Source organism: Cavia porcellus, unplaced genomic scaffold, assembly GCF_034190915.1.
Source record: "Cavia porcellus strain 051 isolate PalLab524CR breed Dunkin Hartley unplaced genomic scaffold, mCavPor4.1 scaffold_3, whole genome shotgun sequence".
Classification (NCBI taxonomy): Eukaryota; Metazoa; Chordata; class Mammalia; order Rodentia; family Caviidae; genus Cavia; species Cavia porcellus.
Genome location: NW_026947486.1, coordinates 48931520 through 48948189, shown reverse-complemented (window position 1 = coordinate 48948189; position 16670 = coordinate 48931520). Strand labels below are relative to the sequence as shown.

Here is a 16670-nt window from a genome sequence, read left to right as displayed (position 1 = left end):
GTGTCTGTACATAATATATCTTGAATCTTTATTATATCCCCAATAACCCTCCCTTTCAACCATTCTTCATGGTCCTTATTTACAAAAAGTTTGCTTTCATTTTATCATTCTTTTCTTATTTATTTTCTATTCCTTACTCACCCTACAGCATATCTTTTCCCATTTTAAAATTTTCATTCTATTTCACAATATCTATTTTTCACTTTGATCTTTATTTATGCTTTCAGTTTCTCTTATCAAAGAAACCATGTGACATTTACATAGGTTTCTAATTTATTTCACTTGTGTATATTCTCTAGATGCATCCATTTACCTGTAAATGTCTCAAGTTTTTTTTTTTTATGTTTGATACATCATTGTACTAAAATATTATATCTTAACCATTCATCTTTTGATGGGCATTTAGGCTGTTTCCAAGATTTAGCTAATGTGAATTGTTGTGGCATAAACATGAATGTGCACAGATTTCTGTGGTAACGTGCTTTTAACTCTTTTTGAAAAATACCAGGTAGAGGGATAGCTGGGTTAAATGGAACCTCTTGTGTTAGTACTTTGAGTGATTACCATAATGATTTACATATTTGTTGTACAAATTTGCATTCCTACTAACAATGAAGTTATATTCTTTTTTTCCCACAGCTTTCCCAGCAGTTGTTATTAGGTCATTTCTTGATAATAGTCATTTTTTTTCTGGAGTGAGATGTTATTTCAGTGTTGTTTTATTTTGCATTTCTAGAATGACACTTGATGCTGAACATTTTTTCATGTATTTATTTGCCATTTTTACTTCTTCCCTGGAGAAGTGTCAATGCATTCCAGATGCTCATTTTTGGAATGGATGTTTAAATTTTGCAGTCAGTTCTGTGTTTTGTTCTTGATTCTCATGTATATATGTTTAACAGGAAATCCAGTCTCCCTGTTACAATCTGAGAATTTAGCTCACTGGAAGTTTCTTCTTTCTGACTGGTATTTCATCCTTAATCTTTATCTAAATTTTCAATTCATAATCAAAATGTAGACAGATTTTCTGCCAGAACATACCACACTTGGCCTTGGTTTAAATTGACAATGGATTCCTTGTTTTCAACTGAAATTTCTTGAGTTTCATTTTTTCTGTCTTCATTCCTATCAGCAGTCTTGTCTTCCCAGTTCAATCTTAATTTGTTCCACTATGGAGTTTCTCTAAGTATCATCTCAAAATTTTGCCAGACACTTCCCACAAACCTGTTCTAAAGACTTCTATATCTCATGTTAAAGTATAACATGACAAAGACCGAACTTTTCTGATACAAAAATCTGTCTTAGTCACTTTTTTGTTGCTGGGACAAAATATACGACAATCACTATTTAAAGGGGAATTTTCACTAATGATTTTTAGACAATTTTTGTTGGATTTTTCAGTTGGATTCAAGGCAGAAATGGCATGAAAGAGGAGCATGACAGAGAAAACATTCTCACATCATGGTGATGACAAATCAGACAAAGAATAGAAAAGTCAGAGATACAGATCTATACTTCCAGGTTACATGTTACAGTGACATTTGGCAAGAGTCTACCTTCTAACAGCACACTCAGTTGTTGTATACACTAGTGACTAAATACACATATGAACATTGTGCCTTTTTTTTTTTCATAATCATTTTCTAACTGCCCCAAAACCAAGCACACGAAAGTTTTGGGAGATGATTTATACCTAAATCATAATAATGACAGAAGAACATGGGAGAGCAAATATATTTAAATCAATAGCAACTAGGAAGCAGAGCAGAGTAACAATGCCAGAGATGAAAGGGCCTTTCTGTCTCTGTCATATATATATATATATATATATATATATATATATATATATATGACATTGTCCATGCAATAGTGTTTTTACAGACATAGAGATTGTAAGAGTAATGAATGTTTGCACTAAGATTTCAAAGAAAAGACTAGAAAAACAATAGTGTGTGGTAGGGTATATGTTACTATAACAAGACCCTGACCAGATAATATGTAAGGATGTGAGAATGAAGACAAAGATATACATAAAATCATGAAGGAAATGGCAGAAATATGTAACACCCACTGAGGGAGGCTGGGAACAGCATTCAGAGGCAGTTCAAGAGAGAGACATTATGAGTAAATCTTCTCAATGCCTTGAGAGTCCCATGCTACCATACTGTATCCTAGGTGCTGGATATGGAGCAATAAGATTTCATATTTGTCCTCCTGAGATTCAATATTGTGCTTGTCAAGTCACTTCTTGTAATTTTCCTATTTTCAGATTTTGGAATATACCAAAATATATATTTAACCTTTGTTATTTTAACTTGTAAGTATATAACATTCTTTTGGATAATTTGCTTCTTTTTTTTTTTTTTTTTTTGAGTTAACATAAACATAATATAGTCCAGGCCAGCCTTTAACTAACTGTGTAGCCTAGGTTGAGCTCAAAATTGTGGCAGTCCTCCTACCTCAGCTTCCTAAGTACTGGGATTACAGGTGTGTGACACCATGCCCAGCTCTTTTGCATTTCTTAAAAGGTCTCAAAGCTGTGCTTCAAGTAGGTGAAGATATAGCTCATGATCTGTGTCTTATTTTTACTTTCTCCATATAAATTATCTGTTTGCTTGCATCTCAAAGGAAACTTTGGAACCAAACTTTTGAATAAATCTTGAATAGCAAAACCTTTGTGGACTCCTGGAGATGAAACAAATGCAGTTTCTATTAAGAGGTGAAAATAAGATTTTGGAATCAGGATTGGTATCTCATATTTTGAGTATCAGTCATCCCCAAAATGTCCATGGGCTAAAGACTTAATCTTCAACTTGATGCTATTGTGGAGTGTTACATACTTTAAGAGGTGTGATGTTGTGGGATATCATTGAGTGACTGAAAGGGTGCCACTGAGATGATACTAGTATTCTAACTAATTTTATCTCTCTATTTCACAATATGCCCATAAACTGAATGATTTTGCTAGACGACATATAACTATTATGATGTGCTGCCCTCCTAACAACAGAGATATAAAAATTATGAGTGCACCTTGATAAATTATATGCAAAAATGTAACGTGTTACTCATGGAAGACTTGATTTTATTTATTACAGTTCCACAGAAGTAGGTTTGCTCATTGGAGAGTAACAGCTAGTGCTAGATGTGGTAAGGCCATTCTGTGAAACCAAGGGCTCAGTTGTTCTTTAAAGCAGCTTATGAATCCACTTTGCTTCAGGCTGAGAAATAAAGTAGAAAAAATAAAAAAATTAGAACTTCATTAATTATAGAGAATTCTTGATGTGTTGAGAACCACATCAAATCATATAATGTCATAGATTTTATAGACATAAAGAAATGAGTTTATCTTGTTTAATATTTCTTTTTAATACAAAAGTTCCTGGATTTCACATGAATTGTAAAGAGCAAAAGTCCCTGAAGACAGATAGAATCAAACATTAATCATGTTCAAGAAAGTTCCCTGAGTCATTCTGATGGCCAATGATGGATGATAACTAGTAAGTGCTAGTCCATTCAAAATTGTTATATAGAAATCTAAGCCCATCCTGAAGTGTCACATTATCAGTATATATACTCTCACCATATGAAGTCTAAACTTTTTTAAAGTAGTAGAAATTTAAAAACTAAAAATATCATACCAAAGAATGTTTTTAAAAGACTGAGGGTAAATAAAAGTTCTAGCACAACAATATGAATATTTTCACATGTTTATATTTCTGTGTATTTTTGTTGCCATTTTAAACTTGAAATACCATAGATTTTCTTCTACTTATTTGTTTTAACACTACCTTTTCACTTTAATTTCCCATGTAATTCTCTAACCCTCACCATTATAATTTCAAAGAATACTTATTATTTTGTTTCATATATTACTAAAAAATTTCCATAATATATATTTACATAGTTAGTACATATTACATATTTGATATACTTATATAAATAATGTATCATTTTTATAATGCAATATATTTGGGACATTACTAAACTCTAAATTATCTCACACTGTTATGTACTTTTTTAAAAACACATGGTCAATATTTTTCATAATTTGTTTCTTATACATATTTTCCTGTTAAAATTAGGTTTTATTTATTGAAATTTTGTTATAAAGACCTAGATTTCAATCTCTGAAGTGTTTATTTTAACTGCCACTATTAATCCATATGACAGTTTTGTTTCTTATGTCATTATGCCTCAAGTAACTGGAACAAAATTTTAGCTAGACGTAATGTAAATATATGAAGAAAATTTATACCTATTTATTGTGATTTGGAAAATAACTGGAAATTCCACACTTTATAAATTATTTCATATTATACTGATTGCAAACATATGAAATTCTTTCAATTAAATTTGAATTTAAAATTTTTAATGGCCCCAGTTATTTATACAGTTATTTCTGGAATAGTAACCAAAATTAAACCTTATGCCATAATAATTAATTAGCATTAAAGCATGGAAAATAAGAATTAGTTGGTGAGAAATATGTTGAAATTTTTTAGCATAGGAAATAATTTTGAGAATGTCCAGAAAATTGAACATTGTCTAAGAATCTGTCTAAGAAAGACAGATTCTGAAAGTAGAGTTTATTCTTGGTAGTCAGAATTCAAAACGAATACTTGAGACCTCATGTTGGGGGAGGAAGAAGGAGACAACTAATCGCATCCATGCTCTGGGCACAGAACATTGGCCACATCGAAAATAGTTATAAAATAGACAACAATTGTTTAGAATTTTATGATTTTTAAAAATGCAGTAGAGAAATCATCATGCCTGACTTAGAACTTATCTTCCCCCCAAATGTTTTGTAATTTATTATTTATTATAATTGTAAGCGGTGTCACAATAATATATTGTTGAATTTTTATCCCTACATCTCTCATCATATATGCTGTGATACTGTTTCTGGAATTAACATTATATGTCACTTTTTAATCTCCCATATTATGATAAATTTTGCAGTCTGACTTAGTTGGGTGTTACTGAGTAGAAAATTCCCTACTATCTACAACTAACACAACCTTACTCATATTTAATGATCCAATTCACTGTTTTGAATCTTGTTGAACAAATAATCTAATTTATAAATAGAAAAAAATTAAAATACATAATGCTTAATTCCACCCATTTTTATACAACTGCTCAGTAATTCATTATTTTCCAGCTCTCCAACAAATCATGAATTCATTTATTCAATAAATATTTAGTTTTAGATACTCTCTAGTTTAATCATATATATGTAAACTAAACAAGAATTTGATACACAACTAACAGTCAACACAATAAACAATATCAAATTTAAATAACCTACCAAAAAGCAAATTATCTGAAAAAACACAGATGAATTAAAAAGAGAATGTAGGAGGTAAGAAATGTTGCAATTTTAAATAAAATAGAGTTGCCTCACTATAAAATTGAACTTTGAACAAATATTTAAAAATGTGTAAGAGTTAACCATGCAAAAATCTAGGGAAAATATTCCAGAGAGAGCAAATGACCAATGCAAAAGCCCTCAGTATGATTCTGGAATATTCAAGAATCAACAATGAGGCCTATTTGTCTAAAACAGTTTGAAAAGAATGAGAAAAAGAAAACGAGATCATGGAGAAAAATGAATCATATTAGAAGTGATGGCAATTTTTAACATTTTGACATTCATTCTGAATGAAATTGTGAGCATTATAAAGTTTTTGAAACTTTATTCTTGTCTTCAGTTTAATTCTGCTGATCCTAAGCACTCTATATTTATTCAGTTTTAATTAAATTCATATATACAATGTAATACATGAATTTAGACTGATTGTACAAATTGGTGAGTATATATATATATATATCTCCACACTCTTGAAATCACTGTTATGTTCAAGATTCCAAATAGTTCAGTTATTGCTATCATTAAGTTCTATTCTACATTTCTAGTTTAAGGAATAGAGTAATTAAGAAAAAATGTTAAGGCACATTTCTAATATGATATTTTGAGTTTCCATATTTTCAATTAATACTAGTTTCTTTGGAGAAGACTAATTTTAAATAGTATAAGATAGGGTCATGAGTTGGAAACTTTCACAGTTTTCCAGGAAAAGTGATAATAGTAATGTCATTTAGACCCCAATATGTTAATGATGGAGATTTAGAAAAATACACTGATTCATGATACATCAGCCATATCTGATTGAATGATTGCATGTGAGAAGACAGAAGAAGTCAAAACACAGATTATATTCAGGTGTTAAAAGATCAGTTTGTTCGAAAATGGTGTCTTTTAAAATAACAAAGAAGGCTAGAAGAGAAAATTAGTTTGTAGTAGAGTAAAAGTGGTTTTGAGAAATGTTAAATTGAGATCTTACAGTGGGAGTTTTCAGAATTTAGTTACAAGAACGTGAAACTTCATCATAAAATGAGAAGCATGGATTAGTTTTAGAGTCCTCTAAAAATAACAATATTTAAAGCCATTAGGTTTCACAAACTCATCATAAGTAGATGATATAAGAAGATGATAAAGGAAAAAGCCCTGAGTCACTGCAGCGATTAAACATGGGGCAGTGGAATATGAATAAACATGATAAAAAGCTACCACACATTAGGGACAAAAATAGGAAGGCAATGCATCATAGATGTGAAGTAAAGCATGTGCTTCTAGGAGAGAATCTAGTTTAAAATCTGTTAGATTATAGACTAAGATAAGAAGAGAAGACAAGCAGTAGACATCAATAAAGAGCATACTTGATAGCCTTTAAAAGAGAATTTATTCTTTTATATTTTACCTAAAACTGCTTGTAGAAAATAATCTAGCCATTTAGTGATTCTTGTACATTTATTGTAAAAGTCATCTCCAGTACACTCTCACTCCTTGCAAGCTTTCTTCATTCCTAGTGCCTCAAAGTGGACAGAATGTAGAGCAAGGAGGGTATTAATCAGCTGTGTCTCAAATAATATTTTTGAGAATGTTGAGAGAACATGGCCTTCATACACAGGCCTTTTAAGAGACATAAAATGTAGTTCTTATTTACAGAAATAAAATTGTTAAATGCAAACTGAATTACGTGAAATGAAAACCAATCAGTTTTATTAATAACCACATGTAAATAAATTTTAGTGTATAAGGTAAGGGCAAAGCCCTATCAGATTACAAGAGGCAGCATCAACACCTCAAGGGAGACAAATAAGAAAATGACAAGAGGAAAGATGAGGAGAAAGAGGAAGAGAAAGGAGAAATGGTGGTGCATGAAGAGAAAAAGGAAACAATTAATATGAGAAGGATATTATGAAAATCTAGCAATGCTTACAGATCTCTTGAGTTAAGCATGACAAATTGCATCAGTCCTACTATTCTGAGAACAGACAACAAAGGCAGTGAAAGAGGAAACGTGTGATGCTCAGAACACATTAAAGTGGGTTACATTTCAACAAAGACCAGAAGAAGACAGAAACGGAGGTCAACACTCCATTTTGGGACAGGATATTTCCTTAAAAAATGAAAGGTCTATTTATGTCTCCCTATAAAATCAGACTATTGAGAAAGAGAAATAAAAGAGTTACTTGGTTAAATAAGAAAATATGTTATAAAGTGAGAGTACTCTCAAGAAGGTGGAGTAAATCTTGACAGTTTGTTAGAAGTCAAAGGAGATCTAATTACTTTTGGGAAGTAAATTTTGGTTTTTTAGTATCAACAATGATAAGGACTCAAAAATGTTAGTTCATGTGTAGGTTAAATAGTTTAAATTGTGCACATTTGATTAACTTTTGACATTTGTTTTTCAAATATTTTGAGTCACTTTGAAGTATATTTTATCTTAATACTGTCTCATATTTGTCACTATTCCATGATAACTGCTCTTCAGAGAATGGAAAATTTTACAATGTAAACAATATTTCATCTTAAAATATGATTTGACCTATAAAATAAGCAGAAGCAAACATACCAAAGGTGCATATCTTGGTTTTGGAGGTGGAGGAGGCATCTTGCACTGACAGCGACGTTTGACCCTGGGTAATGGTAGAAAAGTCTCACAAGGAGGCAGTGGTGCCTTTTCTCTTGATGGAGGAATTCTACATGTAAATGAATCTTTTTGTTTCTCACTGAAAGTCGTCTTTTTAGATGACATTCTAAATCCTTTCTTTAGTCCATTTACTCCCTTCCTCGAATCTGCAGATGTGGCATCTGAGTCATCACTCCTTTTTTTAGCTGCAGGTTTGCTTAGTGACTTGTCAGATTCAGCATCAGTAGATTCTGTGTACTTCTTTACTTCTCTCTTGACATCTTTCTTTGAACCTCTCTTTTCCTTCTTTGAATCTTTTTTAGCTTTCTTTGATTCCAATTCAGACTCACTTTCAGTAGACTCTATGGCCTTTTTTGCATCCTTCTTTATGTCACTTTTTTTAGTCTTAGCTTCATCTTTCTTGCCTTTTTTAAAATCTGCTTCAGATTCGGTATCAAGCTCAGTAGAAGCTATGTCTTTCTTGATGGGTACATTTTTACTATCTTTCTTTACTTTTTTGTCATTTTTCTTACCTTTGTTGGACTCTAATTCAGATTCAGAATCAGTAGGTGTGTCTTTTTTTCCATCGTTCTTCTTGCTGGCTTTCCTTGTTAGTTTCTTACCCTGTTTTGAATCCTTTGAGTCACCAGATTCAACATCAGTAGATTCTGCTTCATTTTTTGCATCTTTCTTCTTGAAATCTTTCTTTGAGGCTTTCTGATCTTTTTTTGCACCTTTCTTTGCATCCGTTGAATCCCCAGATTCAGCATCAGTAGATTCTGTGTCTCTTTTTGCTTCTTTCTTCTTGTCATCTTTCTTTGCAGGTTTCTTATCTTTCTTTGCAACTTTCTTTGCATCCCTTGAATCTCCAGATTCAGTATCAGTAGATACTGCGCCTTTTTTTGCATCTTTCTTTTTGTCATCTTTCTTTGAAGGCTTCTTATCTTTCTTTGCACCTTTTTTTGCATCCCTTGAATCTCCAGATTCAGCATCTGTAGATTCTAAATCCTTTGCATCCTTCTTTTTGTCATCTTTCTTTGCTGGTTTCTTATCCTTCTTTGCACCTTTCTTGGCATCTTTTGAGTCTGCAGAGTCAGCGTCTGAGCTCCTCTTTGCATCTTTTTTTGGAGGTTTCTTTGCATTGTTATGTGAATAATTTTTTAACCATACGTCAATATCTGTGGATTCAGAGACAGACTCCTTCGAATACATCATTAAATTGATATTTGAACTATTTATTGAAAAAGTCCCTGATTTGCAATCAGAATTTTTGTTAGATGTCTTAGAATCTTTATTTATATTCCTCTTATTAAATTTGGATTCCGTATCTGACTTCTTGTAAGTTTTTGAATTTGTCTTATATTTTAAAATATTTTTTGACATTGCCTTAAAATTTTTGAGTACTGGACTTTTTTCTGATCCTGACTTTGATTTAATCAGTTTTCCTTCATTTGGTGATATTGATGGAGATTTATCTCCTTTAATTCTTCTTTTGGTTTTATCATTTTTTACTATGCTTTTAAATTCTGGATTTATTGCATGTGAATAGTTTTTTTTCTTGGAGTCTTTCTTTGGAGCTGCTTTTATATCATTTTTGGATTTCTTATTTTCTGCCTCTATAGGATGTGTTTGGGAAAAATGAGGATGCCTAGGTGGAGCCTGTAGTTTGAAAGTTAGGTAAATGGATGGCCATTGAAAGAAACGTTTTAAAGAATGCCTTATCCATGTATGAGCTGGCTTCTGATCTTCTTCTCTTTTTCTACTGACTTGTGTCTGAAATAATTAGATAGAGTAATGATAAATATTCATAAATAAGTTATATATTTTACTTTTATCTGAAATAGTAACTTTATAAGCATTTATTTGAAATCAGAAAATATTTTTTCCTTGTAACAGTTTTGTATGTGCATATCTCTGTTAATTCTATACTAGAAATAAAATGATTTAAGTGAAAATAATTTATATGAGGATTCATATATAGACTGGAAAAGGTTCACAATAATCCATGATACACTACAGCTTGTCTTTACAATCAACTACTGTTTTCTTTTGTCATTTGGAACTCTATTTGGAACACTTTGCACACTGTTCTTCCCCAAATTAGTCAGAAAAATGATCCCTTGTAAACTTTCCAATGATAAATCATGTGATATATTCAGTCTTTGGGGCTAACCTGCTTTACATTGCTTTAAGGTTCTCTGACTAGGTTCAGAACCTAACACCATAACTGTAGAGTACAGTAAGAAACAAAGACACAAAACCAAAACAAACACATATTTGATCTAGGTTAATTTGTGTAGTAATGGTGAAATTTACTGCAAAAAGTTTAAATCTGATTGTAACATTGACCACAAAAGCTGATTTTGTTTCTTTTTTATAGTTGTCCAGCTATATACTAGACTCTAACAATAAATTGTTTAGAATTGAGTTGAGAAAAGAACATGAAGAGAAGTATATAACTTGAATCAGTATAGAAAGGAATACCTCTTAGATAAGCACACTGAGTGCAACATTTTAGAAGATGTTTTCAAAATATTTTGCAATCAAAAGGAGTGACACATGCAATTTTTTATTTTTTCAAATTAACTTTTAATTCTACTTTATAAATGCAAATAAAATAGAATCTGTTAGTGTCAATATCCTCAACTTCATACTAAAGAAAATTTGAAGGCCCTGAAAGCAAAATTAACTCCTGCATTAAGATTCAAATTTTTAATCATTTTGCAACAGGTAAACATTGTCCAACTGATATTCCAGTTGCAACATTTAGTCTCTCTAACTTGCATATACAATGCTATATGATGAATTTGAGGGGACATATAAGGTGCTAATAAATTTGAGACTAAAATAAGAAGGAAAAATCCATAAAGAATAGTAAAAGTAAATATATCTTGTTTATATTTATATATAATGTACAAATAGAAACATATTCCATTTAACTTTTCAATACTTACAGGAACTGTGATTTGTAATTCTGAAAGTCTTGATCTCTCTTTTCTGCCTGGCATGGGTGGTTTGGGAAATGTCAAAGCAAAGTGTTCTTGATTGCATGATTTTCTGTTAGGTTCATTGGCTAAAATGAGATAAGATAATAAGAAACTTATAGTTAATAACTAAATTTGCATCAGCACTTAACTATAAATAAGAAATATATCATTTAAATTAAACGCATGACTCAAAACTTTTCTCTTTGATGTTTACAGTTAATTACTATAGCAGTTAGAGAAAGTAAAAGTCAAATTAATTAACAAGTGATTATATTTAAAATAATATGTTACTTTATTTTCTGTATTGTCAATTTTCACGCATAGCTATTAAACCATAATTTTAGCATACTGTGATCAAACATAGGACTGAAAATAGAGAAACATTCACTGAGTCCTTTCAGATGCCTCCTTTGTTTTCTATGCTTTGGTTCATTTTATTATGTTATTTTGATTAGATTGGTGGTATTATATCCACTTTTTCTGTGGGTCATAGGGTAGCTAACAATATTTAACATAATCAATAAAAGTCTTGATAGATTAAGATTGTGTGTATGTATTGACAACCATTTAAATTTGGTGACATCACTAGTCACAGAGATGAGGGTCACAGATCCAATTCAGATCTTGCCACTCTATTTAAAGTGTAGTATACCCATACTTGGGGACATACAAAATGGAACAATCAGAAAGACTGAACTATCAAGTGTGTCAATATAGTAACTGAAGGAGAATCTCAATATAGTTGTCCTGGAGATTGGGAGGTTAATGACAAATATGATGACTTTTTCAGTTATTTAAAGAAATACTATATAAATTTTTACAAACAATAACAGCATATGTGCAATTGCAGACACTTAAGTGGTATTTACTACATGTTAGACTCTGTTCTAAGCCCATTTATACATATCAATTAATTTAATACTTACAAACTACTTGAACTAGATAGCACAATTTTCTTCATTTTACAAACATTGAAAAATGAACTATTAGCAGAGGTTAAACTATTTGCTCCAGATCATAAAAATAATGAGTAGCAGAGTTAAGATTGACATGCATAATCCATACTCTAAATCACAGTGTTACCAACTTGTTTAAAGGATTTCTAGGTAAAAATGAGATAATGGGCAAATTTGAAGAATTATAGGCATATTTCTTCTCAATATACTGAGGAAACTTTCCAAAGTTGCAGTTATTCAAGAAATGTACTGTTTACTATCTTGATCTGTCTGCATTTCCTGTTTTTCATTTTATAAAATTAATTTTTAACATAAAGGGATTTTACACAAGCACAGTTGATTTGTATTATAAAAGAAGAACAAATAATGCATCTTTTATTTTAAATGAGTGAGTACAAAGCCATATCAAAGTTAGAAATATTTTACACACATATATACACATGCACACATATCAAGTAATAGATTTGATAGTTACATATTCACATCTACTATTTTTAACACCAATTCAGAGCAATTTTACTTTGTCAACTTTAACATAAATCATTATTGAATTATTACTAATTTGACTATCAAAAATAAATGTTGAACATCAAAAACTGAAATTCTTACTTGAAATGGAGTTAGCATATGTTGTGATGTTTACTTCTTCTCTGTTAAAAAGCAAATGATTTAATTGAATTTATAACACAAATAACATTAACCCTTACCATTAGAAAATTCTATAAAACTACAGAAAACTAGTGGGTTTTCTTATGCAATATTTAGACAACAATAACAGTAAATCAAAGTAGTGAAATTCACGTATATTTATGTCTAAGTATTTTCACTTGTAACTTCTCATACACAGAACAAAGCCTGGCCTCTAATAATAATTGAGCATCTTCTAACTTATTGAAGGAAAAAAAATTAAAAATAAAACAATAAAATATTTAAATTAATAGTCTTAACTAGAAGTTAACAGAAAGGTTAATTTGTGAGTTTTATTTTTTAAAAATATAAACATGTCTGAGAACTGCTCCCAGATCCATGGAAAAAAAGATCTGAGTTGTGACAGAACTACTGGTCAGAATACTCTTGAATCTGAAAATTCCAAGGCTTTTGAAATAGTTCAAGGTTGTGCTTTTCAAAAGAAAATTAATGATTATAATAATTCGGTAAATCTATGGTGCATAATAGTTTAGAATTCTGCACTGCTGGCTGAAATTCTGCACTGCTTTCTTAATTTGGATATCTCTTTTATATATTCCTTGAAATTGTGTTCCTTTCCACAGTCAAAAGTTGTCCCTCCATACTGGAAAGTTTTCTTTCTAAACTCTGTTCATCATATGCATTAACTAGTAAACAGTTTGGAGCATATCACCACAATATACTGTGTGTGCCATTCATAATATTTTGTAAAAATGCATACTAAATCATTAAAGGAGAGTTTTTTAAATATATAAATAGAAGTAAAAGTAAAATAAAAGATAAATATATTTTGTCTTTATATTAGTATTTAGTCCATTCACACTTATTGTACTTAATTGATATTTGGACTTAGATTTAAATTATAAATTTTGTTTATTATGCCTATATTTCCAATGCTGATTCTTTTATTTTACATTTTATTTAACTACCTTTCCAATTAGAAGTATAATTTCTTTGGGTCCTTTAATGCTAGTGGCCTCTTTGCCTCTGTTTAGGAGTCCCTTATTTATATTCCTCAGTGTATGTTTGGTGGAAATTCTATTTTTAGTGGCAATGTATTTATATGACATGTAATGTCTTCAGCTGTCAGTTTGAACATGAAATTTTCAGGTTACAGAAGTCTGTGTTGATTACTCTTTTCATTTGGTGTTTGCAAAAATTTCACTACATGATCATTTGGCCTTTAGCACTTCTGATATATACCTCATTATGGAATAAAAGCCCTATATACCTCATTATGGAATAAATGTAGAAAATAATAGCAAAAGAAATCATAAAATCTATGCAATGCATGGTAAATCAATAATAAATTATTGAATAATTAGTGGTTCCCAGTATAAGTCAAATAAGAATGGTAAACATTTCTGAAGTCAACTGACAATGAGTTCACAATATTCCAAAACATATGGGACACTGTGGAAACTATCCTAAAAGGGAAATTTGTAACTGTAAATGGATATATTAAAAGAGTAAAGCAATATCAAATAAATAATGTTTTGATATATGTCAAAAGTCCTAAAAATAAGAAAAATACAAAATCAAATTTTATAAATGAAAAATAACCATAATGATGATAAGAAATTAAGAATTAATGACACAAATGTTTGGTTACTTGAAAATAGAAATAAAATTAATAAACCAATAGGCAGCTTGCCAAAAGAAGGGAAAAAAACCCATGTCAGTATAAATTAGAACAGGGAACAGAAATAATCACAACAGACACTTCTGACAACTAGATTATAAGACAGTGTTTGAAAAATTATACTCCAGTAATTGGAGAACTTACAAACTATGAAGAAATTTCTACATATATGAATTCTCAAAATAAAATCCAGAAGATATAAAAACCTCAACAGAACAGTAGCAGTCAATGAAACTGAGGAAGTGGTAAAATACATTACTAATAAGAAAAGAAGAGAACATAAAGTTTTTGCTACAGAATTCTATCAGTACTTTAGGGAAGAAATAATGATAGAATGCATCTCCTTCTTCCATGAACTAGAAATAGTAGGAGTGTTGCCAAACTCATTTCTAGAAGCCATCATTAACTTCATTACAGAACAAGATGATGACTTAACAAAATAAGAAAACTCCGTGGCAAAAGTATACAAACGTATATGTAGATATAATCAACAAGATATTGACAAAGAAATGCAAAAGGTTCACACAGCGTGACTAAATTGTCTTCATTGTACAAATGCAGTGATAGCTCAATATGCATAAATCAATAAATATAGAAAATCACATAAGCAGAGGGAACCAAATAAAAATCTGACCATTTGAATAACTACAAAAAATCTTTGACAAACTCCAACATTGATTTTTAATCAAAATCTTGAAAACATAGGTAAAGAAAGACCTTATCTTTAAATGATAAAACCATTTATGAGTAATCCATTGCCAGTAACATAGTAAACGGAGAAAACAGATTATTTCCTCTAAAATCAGAAACAAGTAATGCATGACAACTCTCACTAATCATGCTAAATATAGAACTCAGAATATTATCTACATAAGTCAGGAAAAAAATAAAAGTAGTAGGCAGAAAAAAGAACTAAAGTATATTGTTTTACAAATGACATGATCCCTTATATATTAGTCTTAAAAATCTTCACCAAAGACTCTTCATACTGATAAACACATTCAGTAAAGTACCAGGATACAAAATTTATACACATGTATCAATAACAATACTAAAGCCATGAAGACTTAGGAAAATAATGTTATCTTAAAGCTACAAAAATGTTATCCAGGAATTAGGCTAAGCTTTATAACAAGAACCATTGAATTATATTATCTTTTTTGAAGTCCTGTACACCTTTATTTGTTCTGTTTTGATTGTCTTTATTGTGTTAGACCATATTCAAATTTATTCTTTTTAATGATGTAGAAATCTGAAATTGGAGACTTAGGAAGACAACAGTAAAGGAAAAGACAATCTCTATTACTGGGTAGACAGAAACAGTATTGTCAGAATGGTCATATTACCAAATTATACACAGATTTAGAACAACCCCAGTATAAATAACATTCTTCACAGAACTAAAAAAACTCTAAAATTTTTAGCAAAGTAGAAGATATTCAGAATAGGCAAAACAATCCTGAGCAACAAGAGAAAAGCATAAAGCATCTCAACTCCAGGTATGAAGTTATAATTCAAAGCTTAAGTGGGTTAGAATGTTAAAACTAGAAGAATTTGGCGAAGCGTTTGGGTCTTCTAAGAAAACTCCAACAAATCTTCTAGATATAGTAACCAATTGAGTCACATTGCTGGATTCAAAGTCAGCTTTCAAATATCAGTAACATTCCTGTACAAAATAACAATCGCACTGAGAAACAAATTAGGGAAACTATAATTTTCACAATAGCAATGATAAAATGAAACATTTAAGATTTAATCATTGAAAGGAAGTAAAATACTTTCAGCAGATTTACTATTACTATTCTATTGTTGTATAAATACTTTTTTGAGTTTTTCAATTTGTTTATCTCTGCATGGCACTTAAAAATTCCTTCTAAGCACTAAAGAAACCAGATTAGAGTATAGGAAAAATATTTTCAACCGTATCATCTCTCCCTGAACTCCAGGCATCACAGTACAGAGAAAGTGATGGAATCTTAATAGGGGAAGAAAAAAATGATCCCTGCATTTTGCTTTGGATACTTATAAGGAGAGTTTTCCAGTAAAATTAGCTCCAGGAAGACCTCCAAAGTCCTAGGTTCTAAGGCTATTTCAACAGAGTTTGCAGCCTCACACCATCACCATGTTGTCCTCAGTTGTCCCAGGCTTCAGGCCTATGAAATCTACAGGTTCATCCAATAGACCATCTGTACAAGACTACATGAATATGCAGGTATATTCACTTCCAGGTTCACCTACAGTCTTTTATTCAACAGGCATGGACACTAGTTATGGCCCAACTCCTATGATATTCAAACACTACACAAGTGTCTACAAATCCACATGACTGACTCCTTGAGATGCCACTCATGGACTGTCTGCTTACAGGGAGAGACTAAAATTCTAATTTCAGCAGACCTAGTGTCTGGGATTACTT

The 16670-nt window shown here is 30.7% G+C and overlaps 1 protein-coding gene across 1 annotated transcript in view; it reads right to left on the bottom strand.

Annotated features, from left to right (window-relative positions):
• Positions 1 to 3071: 3071 nt before the first annotated feature.
• Positions 3072 to 16670, bottom strand: part of Cylc1 (cylicin 1) — a 41947-nt gene continuing 28348 nt past the window's right edge. The window contains exons 3-6 of the mRNA XM_063245566.1: positions 12535 to 12575; positions 10937 to 11055; positions 7926 to 9755; positions 3072 to 3221 (exon numbers count right to left, since the gene is read on the bottom strand). Coding sequence (XP_063101636.1) covers positions 3189 to 3221; positions 7926 to 9755; positions 10937 to 11055; positions 12535 to 12575 — 2023 coding nt within the window. The 3' untranslated portion in view covers positions 3072 to 3188. The remainder of the gene's footprint in view (positions 3222 to 7925; positions 9756 to 10936; positions 11056 to 12534; positions 12576 to 16670) is intronic.